The 14,587-nt window shown below is 41.6% G+C and overlaps 1 protein-coding gene across 2 annotated transcripts; it reads left to right on the forward strand.

The window, feature by feature from the left end:
- Positions 1-2,277: 2,277 nt before the first annotated feature.
- Positions 2,278-13,607, forward strand: ints6l (integrator complex subunit 6 like). Of its 2 annotated transcripts, XM_034690763.1 has the most exons (18): positions 2,278-2,604; positions 2,710-2,787; positions 5,123-5,272; positions 6,325-6,414; positions 6,588-6,771; positions 6,873-7,001; positions 7,456-7,619; positions 7,977-8,129; positions 8,331-8,463; positions 8,670-8,764; positions 8,863-8,973; positions 9,791-10,006; positions 10,117-10,243; positions 10,545-10,687; positions 10,782-11,013; positions 11,142-11,591; positions 11,668-11,761; positions 12,082-13,607. In XM_034690763.1, exons 1-18 carry the CDS (start codon positions 2,494-2,496, stop codon positions 12,182-12,184), a joined length of 2,763 nt encoding a protein of 920 aa, XP_034546654.1. In that variant the 5' UTR covers positions 2,278-2,493; the 3' UTR covers positions 12,185-13,607. The 2 variants fall into 2 exon arrangements, with proteins under 2 accessions (XP_034546654.1, XP_034546653.1); XM_034690762.1 differs by having other exon boundaries at positions 2,301-2,604; positions 7,977-8,463.
- The last annotated feature ends 980 nt before the right edge of the window (positions 13,608-14,587 follow it).

The raw sequence follows: 14,587 nt of genomic DNA on the forward strand, positions 1-14,587 counted from the left end.
TTGAAGCCAAGTGACTTGTTGTAGAACAACAAGGGGGCATTATTTTGCATATTGTAACCTCATGAAGTAAAATAAAACTCTAAAAAAACCTACAGTTTACTTTCAACCAGATTCAGCCACACTTGATGCTGTGAAAATATGATAATTCCTCACTTTAGGCATGAGACGTGCATCTCACGGAGAAATTCTGAATGTTTGTTTATTTATTCAGACAATTTTACTTATCTTATTGCAGTTATAACAAAACAAATGAAAAGCCTGGTAGAAACACATTTTAATTCAGGCCCATGAAAGGCCCCCCTCTCCACATGGGCCCTAGGCAGTCAGTCCCCCTTCCCCCCCACTACTACGCCCCTGGTTAAAATACTCTGTCCTCAGTTGGCTACAATGACTTTCCACTGACCTTATAAATCAATGAGGGTTTTCTTTCTACTATCTTTTATTTATTTAACTTAGAGGAAGTAGTGAATATATGTTGTTGTTCTTTGCGATTCATTATTAAGGTGTTCCATCAACTCTAAAAAGCTAAAATGCCAATATTATATAGACAACAATGCCTTCAATTGCAAGTCAATTTATTGATCATTTCAGTACATGCAAGACAGACTGAACTCTTAATGAATCTAATGCATGTCACCTTGCTCAAAAGTGCATTTTCTTTTCTTTAGAGAATTAGAACAAAATCATGTCCAACTTTAACATTCACGGTTTGCTGTTAGACCATCAAACTAGTCAAACTAGTGTACTATTCAACTCAACTCAACTTTATTTATATAGCACCTTTCATATATAAAACATGCAGCCCAAAGTGCTTCACAGAATAACAGAGACAGAAAACAACAGTAATTATAAAATTATAAAAGGCAGGATTACACATAAAATACTTACAAAAATAAAATCAATACAGTAAAATTAATAAAAATAAGTAATTTTGGAAAGAAAAGTAGAAAATAGTGTAGCATTAACAAGATCAGATGAATACAAGAAATACACAGATAAATAAATAAATAAATAAATAAGATAAATATATGTAAAGCAATGATTAAAATAATAATGATATTACTATTGTTGTATTATTGTGTTTTAATGATCGACAATTTTAAGTTTTGAACGCATCAAGGGTGTACAGAGAAAAGAAAAAGAGAGTGAAGAGAAAAGACCAAAGTGTGTGCATGTGTATGTGTAGATGTGTGTGTGTGTGTGTGAGAGAGTGAGTTTGCGTTTGTGTGTGCGTGTGGGGGAGAGAGAGACAGAGATGCACTTCCCCCTCCACTGTGGCAAGTTCTCTTTACTAAGAGATTCCCACTACAGGGAAATTGCTAAAATAGTAACAAACTTCTCAACATTAACCCCAGATGAGAAACTGTCAGTTCTCCTGGGGGAAGGATCAGCAGCTCCTCTGGCTGCTAAATATGTGTCTGCCTGTCACAGCCTGAGGGACACACCATCCCATAATATTTGATTGTAGGTGAACGTTTTATAAGCATACTGCATCAAGTGAGGACATTGAGATATGCTGTATGGGTGACACCATTGCTTATTAATACGTATAAAATATGTAATGTATATAATATGTGATGTATATATATGTAATGTAGGCCTTTGTATGTGTATGAATCTTATGTGCTTTGGCAACAATATGCCTTTGTTCATGCCAATAAAGCAAATTGAATTGAAATTGAATAGAGAGAGAGAGAGAGAGAGAGAGCGAGAGAGAGGGGGGGGGGGGGGGGGGGGGGTCGAAGGAATTTGCAAGAAAATTACATTTTGTTAATGTAATCTGTATGCTAAAAGTATCTTTTATCCGATTATACTTTTTTTTGTACATAAAAAAGGAAAGCTTACTTGATCATGAATTACTAATTCATTAAAGAATTCATATTAGCGATGAAACAGCTTTGTTCTGATTTTTCTTTTTTTTGCATTGGTTGTAATGTTTGCTTGTTTGGGGGGGGGGGGGGGCTTTTTGTTTATTTGTATTTCTTTTTTTACATGTTCCAAATTAACACTTTCAAATCAAATCAAATCAAATCAAATCAAATCCTTCAGATAAAATCGTTTCCCTTCCGTTACGATTGCATATGTAACATAGACAATGACATACACACCAGAGCTTTAGGCCATACATAAATTTACCGCCCATTAGGGATTTCTACTGGAGCGCCAGGCGGATGAACCATATACACAAGACCTCTTTATATATTTATATACTGAGAGGGGCGTGGTCAGTGGAATCGGACTCAGCCAATGGGCGCACGGCTGAGGGAAGGGGGCGTTCCCTCTGGTTCGGAGCAGAAGTTGAACAGCGCGAGCTAAGACAGAGCTCTACAAAGGCAGATAGAGAGGGAGCGAAAGCAACGGCCCTCTTTAGGAGGGGGGGGGCTTATTATAACAAATATATACACACATGTGTGAACAGTTTATCCGCACGATAGGTCATATGTGGATAACAATTATTTTAGAAAAGCATTCAACTGCGGCTGCACATTTAAAATGCCTATTTTAGTTTTCCTGTTAGACACGTCCGCCTCTATGAATCAGCGCACTTATTTGGGTACGACGTATCTGGACGTTGCTAAAGGCGCGGTTGAGGTCTTTATGAAGGTAAAGATTGATTTTCAGCAAGAATGCAGCGTTGGAGAGCTTAGGGTTCCTTGGGCGAAACTGGTGGAAATTAATATATGTTGTTTTGGTTTTCTTTTTTGACAGCTGCGTGCCCGAGACCCGGCTAGTAGAGGCGACAGGTACATGCTAGTTACATTCGATGATCCACCATACGGAGTGAAGGTAATCAGCAACTGATACATTGTTTTTACATTTCACAAAGCGAGCTTATTTTCTCTGCAAAGTAAGGTTTTATTGTCCTTCTGGTTGTAGTCAGTGTTGGGCGGCTTCCCGGTGGCGACACGGCTTTTTTATGCTCCAAATACCCGTAGACCCGGAGCTGCACAGCCTCCGACCATCCAGCCGACATTTTGCTTTTGTGTTGAGAAAAGTCTCGGGCGTTGAGATGGAGGCGGAGAGATTTATTATGGTTCAGGACGTCACCTTTTTTTTGATAGTCGTGCCCCCGGATTGGTCGAGCAACCTGCCAGTCACACACTCCTCCCCCCGCTCCCTCATCCATGCATTACCATTGGCCAATGTTGGTTAAAAGTTGATAAACCCTCTTCATCATGAGGTTTTTTTTTTGACATAGTGAGTTCGCCTGAAGACGATTACTCATATGATCATTCATATAATTAATTATCATACCGACACTGTGAGCATTATGACCTGCGACTCACACCCAAGCAAAAACATACAGCCTATAAATCACTGCAAGAATGTCGAGGGGTTCATGTCAGCAGAGGCACCCCCTACACTAACCTATACATTCGTTTAATGACCTGGCGTATATCTCACTGAGCTTCACATGCACAGTATACTGCCACATATAGACCCCACTTAAACCACTGGAGTCCTTGATCTGCTTCAGTGTCGAGTCTGGATCAGAGGTCTTGGCCAATTCTGTGCACTAAAATCATCCTGCTGCTCCCCTGACTGGTACCTTCTGTTTCTTGTGTCAGAGTCCTTTCCCTGAATCTCATTTTTTTGTCTGCATGCTTCATGACCACATTGCAGAGTGCTAGAGCTGCAAAAAAACTTAATGATACATTTTTGATGGTGATAGTAGTTACAGATAAGACAGATGCATTTGAATCTTGGGGTTTCTTTTACTGTTTACAAGTACATTGTTGCATCGTGATGATCTTTGAATCTGTCTGGCTGCATCCATCTCTGTAATGACTCTCAAAAGCATCACTTTGAGCTCTTGATACATAATCCAGTAATGTTTGTTCTCTTCCTGTAGGCTTACGTGGAGGACTGGAGTTATGACTTAATAATCAAAGCAGATGCTGCAGTATTCACTGCAAGTCAAGATCATAGCTTCGTGCCTCCAACTGAAATATCCCCATTAATTAGATCTTTAGCCAAAATGGCCCGTGCTTTCATTTCCTCACATTGAATCATCAAGGTGCTGCTGTCCAGAGTACTTTTTCCTCCTAAAGTCTGTCCTCAATTCCTCTTCCTCCTGCTCTTCCTCTCATTGCCTGATCTTTTATTGCTCTCGCCTGCTCTTTGCATCAAGGATTATGATGAAAGGACAAGGCTTTACTGAATGGGGCTACTCTGATTGCACAGTTAGAGATGCACTAAATTGTTGATGTAGAGTGAGAGAGAGAGGAGGCTGGGTAAGAAGAAAATAGGAATGTTCTGAAGTTTGAATTATTGAGTACAAGTTAAGCCTTACCCTACACTAGCGTCTGAGTAATTACTAAGCCACTAACCCCGTGAACGTGTGTCCATCTTCGGTTTTGCCCGTGCAGCTCTGTGATGTTGCTTTTGAAAAGATGCCATATTATCAGATGTCTTTCTTATAACAGAGGGTGCTTTCTAGGACATACATCCATCCTCTCTCTCTCCCTCCCTCTCTCTTTTTTTCTGTCTCTTCTGTCTGTCTTTAGCCTCCCTCCTCCCTCTCCTGATAAAGGAAGTGGTAAGCTTGCAGGTCATCCTTAGATTAGGCATGAAGCTGCAGCAGTAAGGTACTTGACCCTGCTGGAGAAAAATCCAAGAGCAGTTACACGCCCACATCCTCTCCTGTGGGAGTGTATCTCTTCCACAGGGGACATGCAGCAGTGGGAGACGTATTTCATGATGCCTGTCATTGATGCATTCAGAGTCTTTCCTGAACAGCATCATCCAGCTCAAATGTGGACCTGCTTCTCAACAACACTATCTTCTATGTCCAGAGCTTGGCATAACCTGATTTGATTTAATGGTGACTGTGATGTCACGCTGCTCAGAACCAGAGGGTTTCAAAGATTAAGGCTTCCTTCATGATAGGTGGCAGCTTCGTGCTTCATGCTTGACATGAAACAGTTTGTGGCTGTTAGTGAACAAAACTTGTTCTGTGTTTCTTTATAATGACATGGTATGGGTATCTGTGGGTGGGCATCTATTTTAGTTTATGGCTGCCCTCCATGCGCTGTGACTACAGGCCTCCTCTGCTCCTCTGTTGTAGAGCTGTTTGCTATGCAGTGCATTCACCACACTGTATATTCTGTGTGTATTTCAGGCAGGCTGGAAGGAGAACCATGCCACCTTCATGTGCGAGCTGAAGAACCTGCAGGCATCTGGGCTGACCACGCTGGGCCACGCTCTCCGCACAGCCTTCGACCTGCTCAACCTCAACCGCCTCGTCTCAGGCATCGACAACTATGGGCAGGTATTTGATGGAAAAGACCAGTTATGCATTTACTTACTATTTATTTAGTTTAAAACATGAGTAGATGCATATTTAAGGGCCTCTACACACTGACTGACAAAACAGTGACATACCAGGCTTTAATAATGACATTTCAGCGATAGTCAAATACTTTATTTTGATATGTGTAGAGTTATTTCTCCTTTGTGTAAATCAGGTGACCTGCAGACTCAGTCAGGTGTCCTTTGCTGTGAGCAGAATCCCATGTACCATTTAAAATCATCAGAGTAATGTGTCAGTAGGACCCAGAGGGCAGATGCTGATTGTAGTCCAAACAAAGAAATAAATATATTCATAAGTGGAGAGAGTAAAGTTCTCATCAGCACGTCAATGTAAAGGATGTTGCACAAGAAATGCAACAAGTAATAAAGAGTGAAACATGGCTTTCTACAATAGCGATTACATTCAGTCCGTGTGGACTCTCCTCGGGGTGTTTAAGGTTTAATAATATTATAACAAAGATTTCAGTGAGCACTTATTAATTTCTTTTACAAAGATTAGGTTTGAAGCTTATTCCAATCTGTCCTGCCTCAGTGAGCACAATCATCATCACAAGTCTTTCCTCCAAACTCCTTCTTGAAGGGGGGATGAATTACGACTCTCAAGTAGTGATACAAGTTTGGTGCATGAGGAAGGGGGTGTTAATCTACTTCGACATTCTCTCTGTGGAAGAAGTAGACGAGTCTGACCCCTGCAGCACAGTGATAAAGCGGTTACTCGTCTAGGACAGAGATCCTAGACGAGTAACACATGGGCACTCTGCAACTACACTTACAACTACAAGATTATGGGTTGCATGTAGGAGTTCATCAGAAGTGTGGTGCAGGGTGCTGTGTGAAGTAGGACTTATCTTAAAATAGTAGATATATATTTTACAATTATGTTTAAGAGGGGAAACTGGTTGTAACGGCGAACTCATGACGGTCTTATGTTTTGTGAGGAAAAAGAAAAATTGGGGTCACTGTTTGCTTAAATTTTGATTAAATCGCTGCATGTTACTTTTTCTCTCTCAGGGTCGCAACCCCTTCTTCCTCGAGCCATCTGTGATCATCACTATCACTGATGGGAACAAGCTCACACACAGCTCTGGGGTGCCAGATGAGGTGAGAGTGCAGGCACACTCAGTCATGCTACTGTGTTCTTCTGTCCTGACTGTAATAATATGATCTGTTAAGAATCTATAATGACATGAAAAACATGTAAAACTATGCAAACTGTGACCTGCAAATCAAACTTCTCTGTGATCATCGTTGTCTTTCTCTTTCTGTCTGTCCAGCTGCACCTGCCCCTAAACTCTCCACTGGCAGGCAGTGAGTTGACCAAAGAGCCTTTTCGCTGGGACCAGCGTCTGTTTGCGTTGGTGCTGAGGCTTCCAGGAGCGGCCACGCCAGACACAGAGCAGCTGGGGAGCGTCCCCACAGATGAGTCTGCTATCACCCAGATGTGTGAAGTCACTGGAGGTATAGCATTGTCATTTTGGTGCACCAGTATGCACTGAATGTTTTGGTTACATGAAATGGTTCTGTTATGCACAATAGTAATGCCTCCTGTTCTCTCTCAGGGCGGTCGTATTGTGTGCGAACACAGAGGATGTTAAACCAGTGTCTGGAGTCTCTGGTCCAAAAAGTTCAAAGTGGAGTCGTCCTTAATTTTGAGAAGACAGGGCCGGATCCACCTCTTGTTGGGGACGGTGAGTTTTTGTGAACCCACAGAAAACACTTGACCTTTCTACAAATGTTGGAAAAAAAAAAACATTCAAGTTCATGAAACACAGATCAAACACATATGCACCATAAGGGGGTGTATCATATGGAGTTTCAGAGTCAGGTATAGTCACTTTTAATTATATCACATAACTTGCCTTGAAGGGTTTTACAGTTTAAACAGCATATGAAAACTTTAGACTGTACTACTGCTTTTACTATAGCCCCTTGATTTATTTGAGGAGACAATACCTAAGTAAAGAAAAAGCATCAGAGATGATGGCTGATCAAACGATCTCTTCACCTTTCCTACAGACAGTAAGAGTAAGGTTAATGTGGGCTGTAGAACAGGTAAAAGTAGAAGAGTCATGTTGTCCTGAATCACCAGAGCATTTGGTTGATGATATTTTTCTCCCTTTTGTTGAACCTTTTCTCTTTCAGAGAACTCGGTGGAGTCGACTCGTCCCATATCTTCCTTCAGCCCTCATGCGTGGCACAGTTGCCACAAACTCATCTATGTGCGACCGAACCCAAAGACAGGAGTTCCAGTCGGGCATTGGCCTATACCAGAGTCCTTCTGGCCGGACCAGAATTCTCCTACCCTGGTGAGCAGAGAGAGGCGGAGAGCTGCAGCTTTGATATGCATCATCCTCAGGCTTCTTGATGAAGCTATAAGTCTGTGTACAAAAACAAGAACTGTCTTAGACGTTAAACAGTTCATCCCATACTAAGCATGGTGCCTATGTGTATCTCAATAGATGTACATCTCAGAGACATGCATTCCCAAACTTTTTGTGTCACTTCTTCTTTTATTGACAATCCTAACTTTGACGTAGAGCCAGTATAACCAAGAACATAATTATGAGAACTCATGCTGTGATTTCCATCATCTGCACATAATTTGAAACTATGCATGAATATTGGAAACATGTTCTTGACTTATGTTCATTTCCCGTTCATAGCCTCCACGCTCTGCACATCCCGTGGTGCGTTTCTCTTGCGTAGACTGTGAGCCCATGGTGATTGAAAAGCTTCCCTTTGACAAGTATGAACTGGAGCCATCCCCACTCACCCAGTTTGTTTTGGAGAGGAAGTCCCCACACATGTGCTGGCAGGTATGGCAGATATTCACACACCCATCTTCTGTGTTTCTGCTGTCACTGGCACCAGAAATATTGAAGCTGTTGGCTTTATTTGAGAACACTTTTGTTTATAAATTAGTAATGAGACTCATTTATGATTATGAAGCAAAGAAATCTCTGCAATTGTTTTCTAAAAAAAAAGAACGTCTCTGTGTGTTTTTTTTATATACACAGGTGTTTGTGAGCAGCAGCGCAAAGCAAAATGACCTCGGGCAACCATTTGGCTACCTTAAAGCCAGCACCACTCTCACCTGTGTCAACCTGTTTGTCATGCCTTACAACTACCCAGTACTTCTCCCACTCCTTGGTAAGACATAATGCAGATGACTGTATCTTAAAGATGGCCTCGAAATTTCTGGGGTAGTAGGTCTGTACTGGTATTAAATTTAACAAGCTGTCCTTTACTGGGTCACTTCATTGTCTGCAGTCCTCATAACAACAAAATTCAAAATGGCTCCTCTTTAACAATGCTGTGAAACATTATTCCCACAATCCTTTTCTGTCTCCATCTAGATGACTTGTTCAAAGTGCACAAGTTCAAACCAAACCTCAAGTGGCGACAGTCTTTTGAGATGTACCTGAAGACAATGCCTCCGTACTACCTCTTGGTAAACTACCTCAGTACATTATCAGTGCATGGATGGTGGTTCATATCGTTCTTGCATAACACTAACACCAACTTTTTTCTCTTTCTGTCTTCTTACAGCCCTTAAAAAAAGCAATGAGGATGATGGGGGCACCTAATCTTATTGCAGACACCATGGACTGTGGCCTGAGTTACAGTGTTATCTCTTATCTGAAGAAGCTCAGCCAGCAGGTAGAGACTCATGAACATGGAACAACATTTGCAAGCAATTTGAGAGTTATGGTAGGAGTTGTGAGACATCAGGGGAATTATCCAACAACTGGTTAAAAAAAGTGCAACACAAGTCTCATTGCTAGTTCTAACTGATACTGGTTGTCAAAGAAGCATAGTTGTGCCCGTCTGTGCTCCTATGGACAAGTTGGTCTTAGACTAAGTGTGTGGTCAGGAGCATTGGTGATGCATTGTTGTCCTGAGGCAGCAGAGTGTGATTGAGCCATTAAGCAACAAAAACCTGGTTCAATGACCGGCTACTTTTTTGCTATTTAAAGGCACATCCTAAGTACAGTGATTTCTGCCACTATAGGCTCACAATGCATTTGCACTCTGGTTGTTTGTTTCACACACAGAGATGCTGAGCAGCACTCCCATGTCTGTGAAATAACAGTAAATTTTTGATAGACTGAGAGATGGAGAAGTTGATGCAACAGAGGACTAGAAGACTCAATCACACTCACTGCTATCATCTCCAGCTTGAGACGGACACCAAGCTCTCTCACATGCACACTGTTTCTCATCTGTTAAATATGTTATAGATTCAAACGTGAATACAAGTGCCACTGATAATCAAACCTTTAAGATGCACCCAGCCGCATTTACATACACAGTAGCTCTGTGATAAAGCAGAAAGCAAAATAATACTGCAAATGACCTTGATTTGTTGGTGCTCCAAACAAATTCCTCCTCTATCCCAGTCTCATACCTATGAACTGATGCTTCTGAGCAGATAGTTGTAAAATGTAGTTTTTTTCACTTCTTTGTTGGTATTCAGGCTAAGATGGAATCTGATCGTCTGATCGTATCTGTGGGGAAGAAAGCTCCCCAAGAAACTGGCATAAAGGTGAGGAACCACTCCAGTTCCCTCTCTCTGGCCCACCGCCGGGATTTCAAGCAGTTGTTGCAAGGAATCAGTGGGGAGGGGCCCCTTCGCCTGGTGGACATGAACTTCAAAGAGTTTGCTGGCTTCCAGATCGCATTGCTCAATAAGGTATATATTTAGGGCACAGATTACACTTCTGAAATGTTCGACGTACTTGGTGTTGGTGGAAAAATGTTTGATATGTTTTTTTGTGACTAAATATGCTGATGCATTCACAGGATCTGAAACCGCAGGCCTACCGCAATGCCTACGACATCCCACGATGGAACCTTCTGGATCAACTCACCCGGATGCGCTCTAATTTGCTACGGACGTCACAGAAACTCATCAGAGGGCAAGACGAAGGTAAAAACTGAATTGACTGAAGATTTAGAGCTAAAGTTATTGAAGATTGAGTTGAATACATTATCCCTTTCACATGTTCTGATGAAAGAGCAGCATTTAAAAGTCAAGCAAGGGCAGTCTCAAAGTATTCGCATTTGACTTTCCAATGCAGCTAAAAGAGCATTTCTCACAGATATACAAATTTCTCACTCAGACATGCATGGTTGGACTATAGCGTTTGATAAATATGAAAGAAACAAGCCAAATTGTCAAGTAATCCCTAATTCCTGATGCTTAAAATGTTCCTGTGTCATGTTGTCAGACTATCTGCACAGTATCCCCGTGGCTCAGATGGGAAACTATCAGGAGTACTTAAAAATGATGCCGTCTCCGCTGAGAGAGATCGACCCTGACCAACCTAAACGCCTTCATACGTTTGGGAATCCTTTCAAGCAGGACAAGAAGGTGAACAGATGTTTTCACTAACAACTGCTTACTACTCTTAATATATGCTCAGTGTGTTTTTCTTCAACTATCCGATTTCTCTTCCTACTCTCAGGGGATGATGATCGATGAGGCAGACGAGTTTGTTGCAGGTCCTCAAAATAAGAAAAGAGGAAATTCTGGCGACTCCAACTCAGGTGTTACTATGAAGAGAAGGCGAAGTATGTCCCCCTTACTACGGCGACCACAGACTCCTCCAGCAAGCACAAACAACATGGCGGTGGGGAAGAGTCCACTAGCAGTTTCAGGGAATCAGAACCTCCTCAAACCCATCCCGCAGCACAAAGGTAGGTTTGATAAGTACCCTGATCATGTGTAAGCAAATACACAAACACAACCACCACCAAGCTGTCGTAAAATGGAGCATTGATTCAACTGTTTTAAAGTTTCACCAGTTTTTTTTTGTTGGCCACAGAAATGGACGGCAACAACGTGGAGGGCGTGGAGGGCATGGAGGGTGTGGAGGGTGTGGAGGGTGTGGAGGGTGTGGAGGGTGTGGAGGGTGTAGAGACTAATGGTGACGGGGCCCTTGGTTCTGAGTCAGGGGAGATGTGGCCCTCTGAGATGGACTCTCTAACAGAAAACCCACCTTCACTGAGCCCAGAGGAGAAAGAAGAGTTGTGTGCAGCAGATGAGGAAGCGGACAGCAACATGATCGAAGAGAGACTGATGGGCGACCGACTAGATGAGCAGCTGCTGGAGGAGAAACCTGACTATGACAGACTGAGTCCACAGAGTCAGTTAGAGGACCCTGAAGCTGAAGCCGACCCTGCAATGCTGGAGACCATATACATAGCTCCACTAGATGGCTGCCAGGCAGAACTAAGGACCCGGGTCATCAAGGAAGTCCGCAAACCTGGACGAAGTGAGTATGACGTCATCATGTTTCTATGCAAACCTGTTGATGCAAACCGATCTAACTCGGTCTTTGTTTTTATCAGACTATGACGCAATACTTGGATTACTGCAGCAAGTGAAAGGACCGGTTAACGTCCAGAAGTACTTCATCCAACATGCTATCAGAGAGGCTGTCAGGTAAGACTCATTAACTCTCTTCAGACCGGGTATGAGTTAATGTGAGGAGTTTTTGATCCTGATATTTAACAGAACATACCCGTCAACATTAAGGTGTGTGTCACTGCAGTCACGTTATGTTATAGGTCTGTCGTCCATGGAGCGCTGCAGCATTTAACAATGTCTCATGAGCAGTGCAGTTACTTTATAGCAGGCTCACCTATATTAATCTTCATATACTTGCCCTTTTCCTAACTTTTTTCTTTCTTTCTTTCTTTCTTTCTTTCTTTCTTTCTTTCTTTCTTTCTTTCTTTCCTTTTTCCTTCTTTCTTCTCTGGCAGGTTCAAGAAGCGGGTACTGATCCAGCAGCTGGAGAGGGCCCTCACCCAGGTGGAGGACAAGGAGACAGCACCCTCACAGCTTCTCAATGACCATGGCAGTTAGTAATGAAGCCATCTTTGTTTTGTATCTATGAAAATTAATGAAGCTCCTCTTCTCTGATATGTTTTTTGTTGAACGTTGGATTCACCACCATAAAAACAGATGTTCTTTTTAACTGGCCGCAAAGAAAAACAAGGGTACTGAAATGCACTGATAGCAGAAGCTCCCACTGTCTGTGCGCTGTGACATCACATCCTGTTTGAGGCAGAGGGGAATGGGTTTAACTGGAGGAGGGCCTTAAGGTCACATCCACTGAGGATTATTCAAAGACTATAAACATAATCCTCATTATTCTGGCAGATACCTTAAACATACATAAGGCTTTTGTCTATATCAGCACACTGTTCAGCAAACACACAGATAAACACACTCCAGATGGATACAAAGAAGCTGTGAGAGCCTCATATGAGACAGCTAGTGATGGATGGGTCATTCCTGTTATTGTTATTCTTTCATAACAGACCTTTCTTCAGCTGGTCTGGATAAAGGATTGTTATTCTGACAAATGTTAAAACATTTAGGGTGGCGGAAATAGAAAGAATCTGAGCTCATTCATGCACCATAATATCTCCATGGGAATATTCCTGGTAAAATAAAGGTTGAGTAAACACCTACCATCAACTAATCAGCCAGTAAAAGTTGTAATATGTGGTTGGAAAAGTCCTCTTTTGGCTAATCCAGTCAACAAAATACCAGACAAATGAAGAAACTCAGTCCCAGTGTCATATTTGATTGTGGGAGGATGGATACCAGGGAATTGGTAGATGCATTCCTATAGCCTCATGCTTTACACTTTAGTATTACTGAACCCTATTCCAGCTTTCTCAGACCAAAAAAGGGTCACCTTTACGACTGTCATTTTGTTTGTGATCTGAAACATAATATTCCTTCCTCAAGCTGCAGTTAATAGACAAGAATAGGTACTGGGTTCCTGAGTGAGCATCAGCATCCTCCTGCCTGCCACAACAGCATCACAGCAAGAGTTCAGTGACTGCAGCTGTTTGTATCTACGTAAACTTAACTTCTAAGATACACTAACACACGCGCGCAAACACAGTCCTGTGAAATCCCCCTCCAGGGCTCCACAAACACTCCATTGTTTTCCAGAAATATGACTTTATTGAGAGGAATTTCTGCATCAGTCCAGGCTCAGTTGACAGTCACCTGCTGCGAATCTGCCCTCTACTGCTTTCTACATAAACCCCGGTTTATGTGAAAAGCATCTGTGTTGATCTTGTTTTTATGACAGATGTACACTACTTTTTAATGTTCATAAGGAATATAGATTATTTTTGTGATATTGTTTATTTCAGAGTATAAGACATATTTTGGATGAAATGTTTAAAGCCAATTTTGTAAACTGTTAAATACATATATAAAATAACCTCTTTTCACAAAACAGAAAATAAACCTCAGGTAGAACGGGTCACGTGCTGTTGTGTGTGTTTGTTGTTTGTTTCCAATGTGATTTTAAACTGCCTAGATGCTGAAGCAACTGTACACATTTAATAAAATTTAATCTGAAGCAAATAACGCAGATATGAGGAAACCGATCAATGTGATGGGATTTACAGATCAATTATCAAACACATACTAGTTTGTTGACTCATCCAAGAAGGAATTACATTTTGATTAACTAAATGCATGTATTTTGTTTGAGTGTACAGACATTTCGCTGTACCAGAGTTAGCTATGAGGTAGTTTACATCTATAGTCCCTGGGCAGGAGACCGAGACAATGCCTTTGTTAAAAACAAACAGTACATCATTTAAACAGCTACTCAATAATACATAACCAGTATACAACAACAGGGATACCTTCACATCAAAATTATCAGCACAATATTAAAATCTAAAAAGCTAAGAGCACTACATTATAAAGTTAGTTGTATTTAAGTGTGATGAGTACATGATTGGGTTGATTTATAAAACAGTGTGCGTTATCGGTCTCTCTCTGGAAAAGTTCAGACAGTAAAGTATTACATTAACAATAATAATGATAATAAAAATAATAATAATAATAATTCATATTATTTTATAGTGCTTTTTCTTAATACTCAAAGTCGCTTTACATAAGATAAAAATAAAAATAAAACAGAACGAGGACAGACGTGGGTCGGGGATAGAGGTCATGTGTTGTATGCTTTTTTGAACAGGTAGGTCTTGAGGTGATTTTTGAATGATTGAAGTGAGTCAGAGTTGCGGATGTGTGGAGGAAGAGAGTTCCAGAGAGCCAGGGCAGTGATGGCAAAGGCTCTGTCCCCCCCAAGGTGCGGTGCTTGGACTTGGTGATAAGGGACAGGAGATTGGCATCTGATGATCTGAGGCGGCGAGATGGGGAGTGATGTTTGAGGAGGTCGGTCAGGTATGAGGGGGCGAAGGTTATTGAGGGCTTTGTAGGTGATGA

Source organism: Notolabrus celidotus, chromosome 8 (genome assembly GCF_009762535.1).
Source record: "Notolabrus celidotus isolate fNotCel1 chromosome 8, fNotCel1.pri, whole genome shotgun sequence".
Lineage (NCBI taxonomy): Eukaryota > Metazoa > Chordata > Actinopteri > Labriformes > Labridae > Notolabrus > Notolabrus celidotus.

Bases quoted from the DNA above. Each gene is read 5' to 3' on its own strand.
- ints6l (XM_034690762.1), top strand. From the start codon at position 2,494: ATGCCTATTTTAGTTTTCCTGTTAGACACGTCCGCCTCTATGAATCAG. The intron at 10,244-10,544 runs GTAAAAACTGAA...TCATGTTGTCAG, and splicing joins CATCAGAGGGCAAGACGAAG to ACTATCTGCACAGTATCCCC. The intron at 11,014-11,141 runs GTAGGTTTGATA...TGTTGGCCACAG, and splicing joins ACCCATCCCGCAGCACAAAG to AAATGGACGGCAACAACGTG.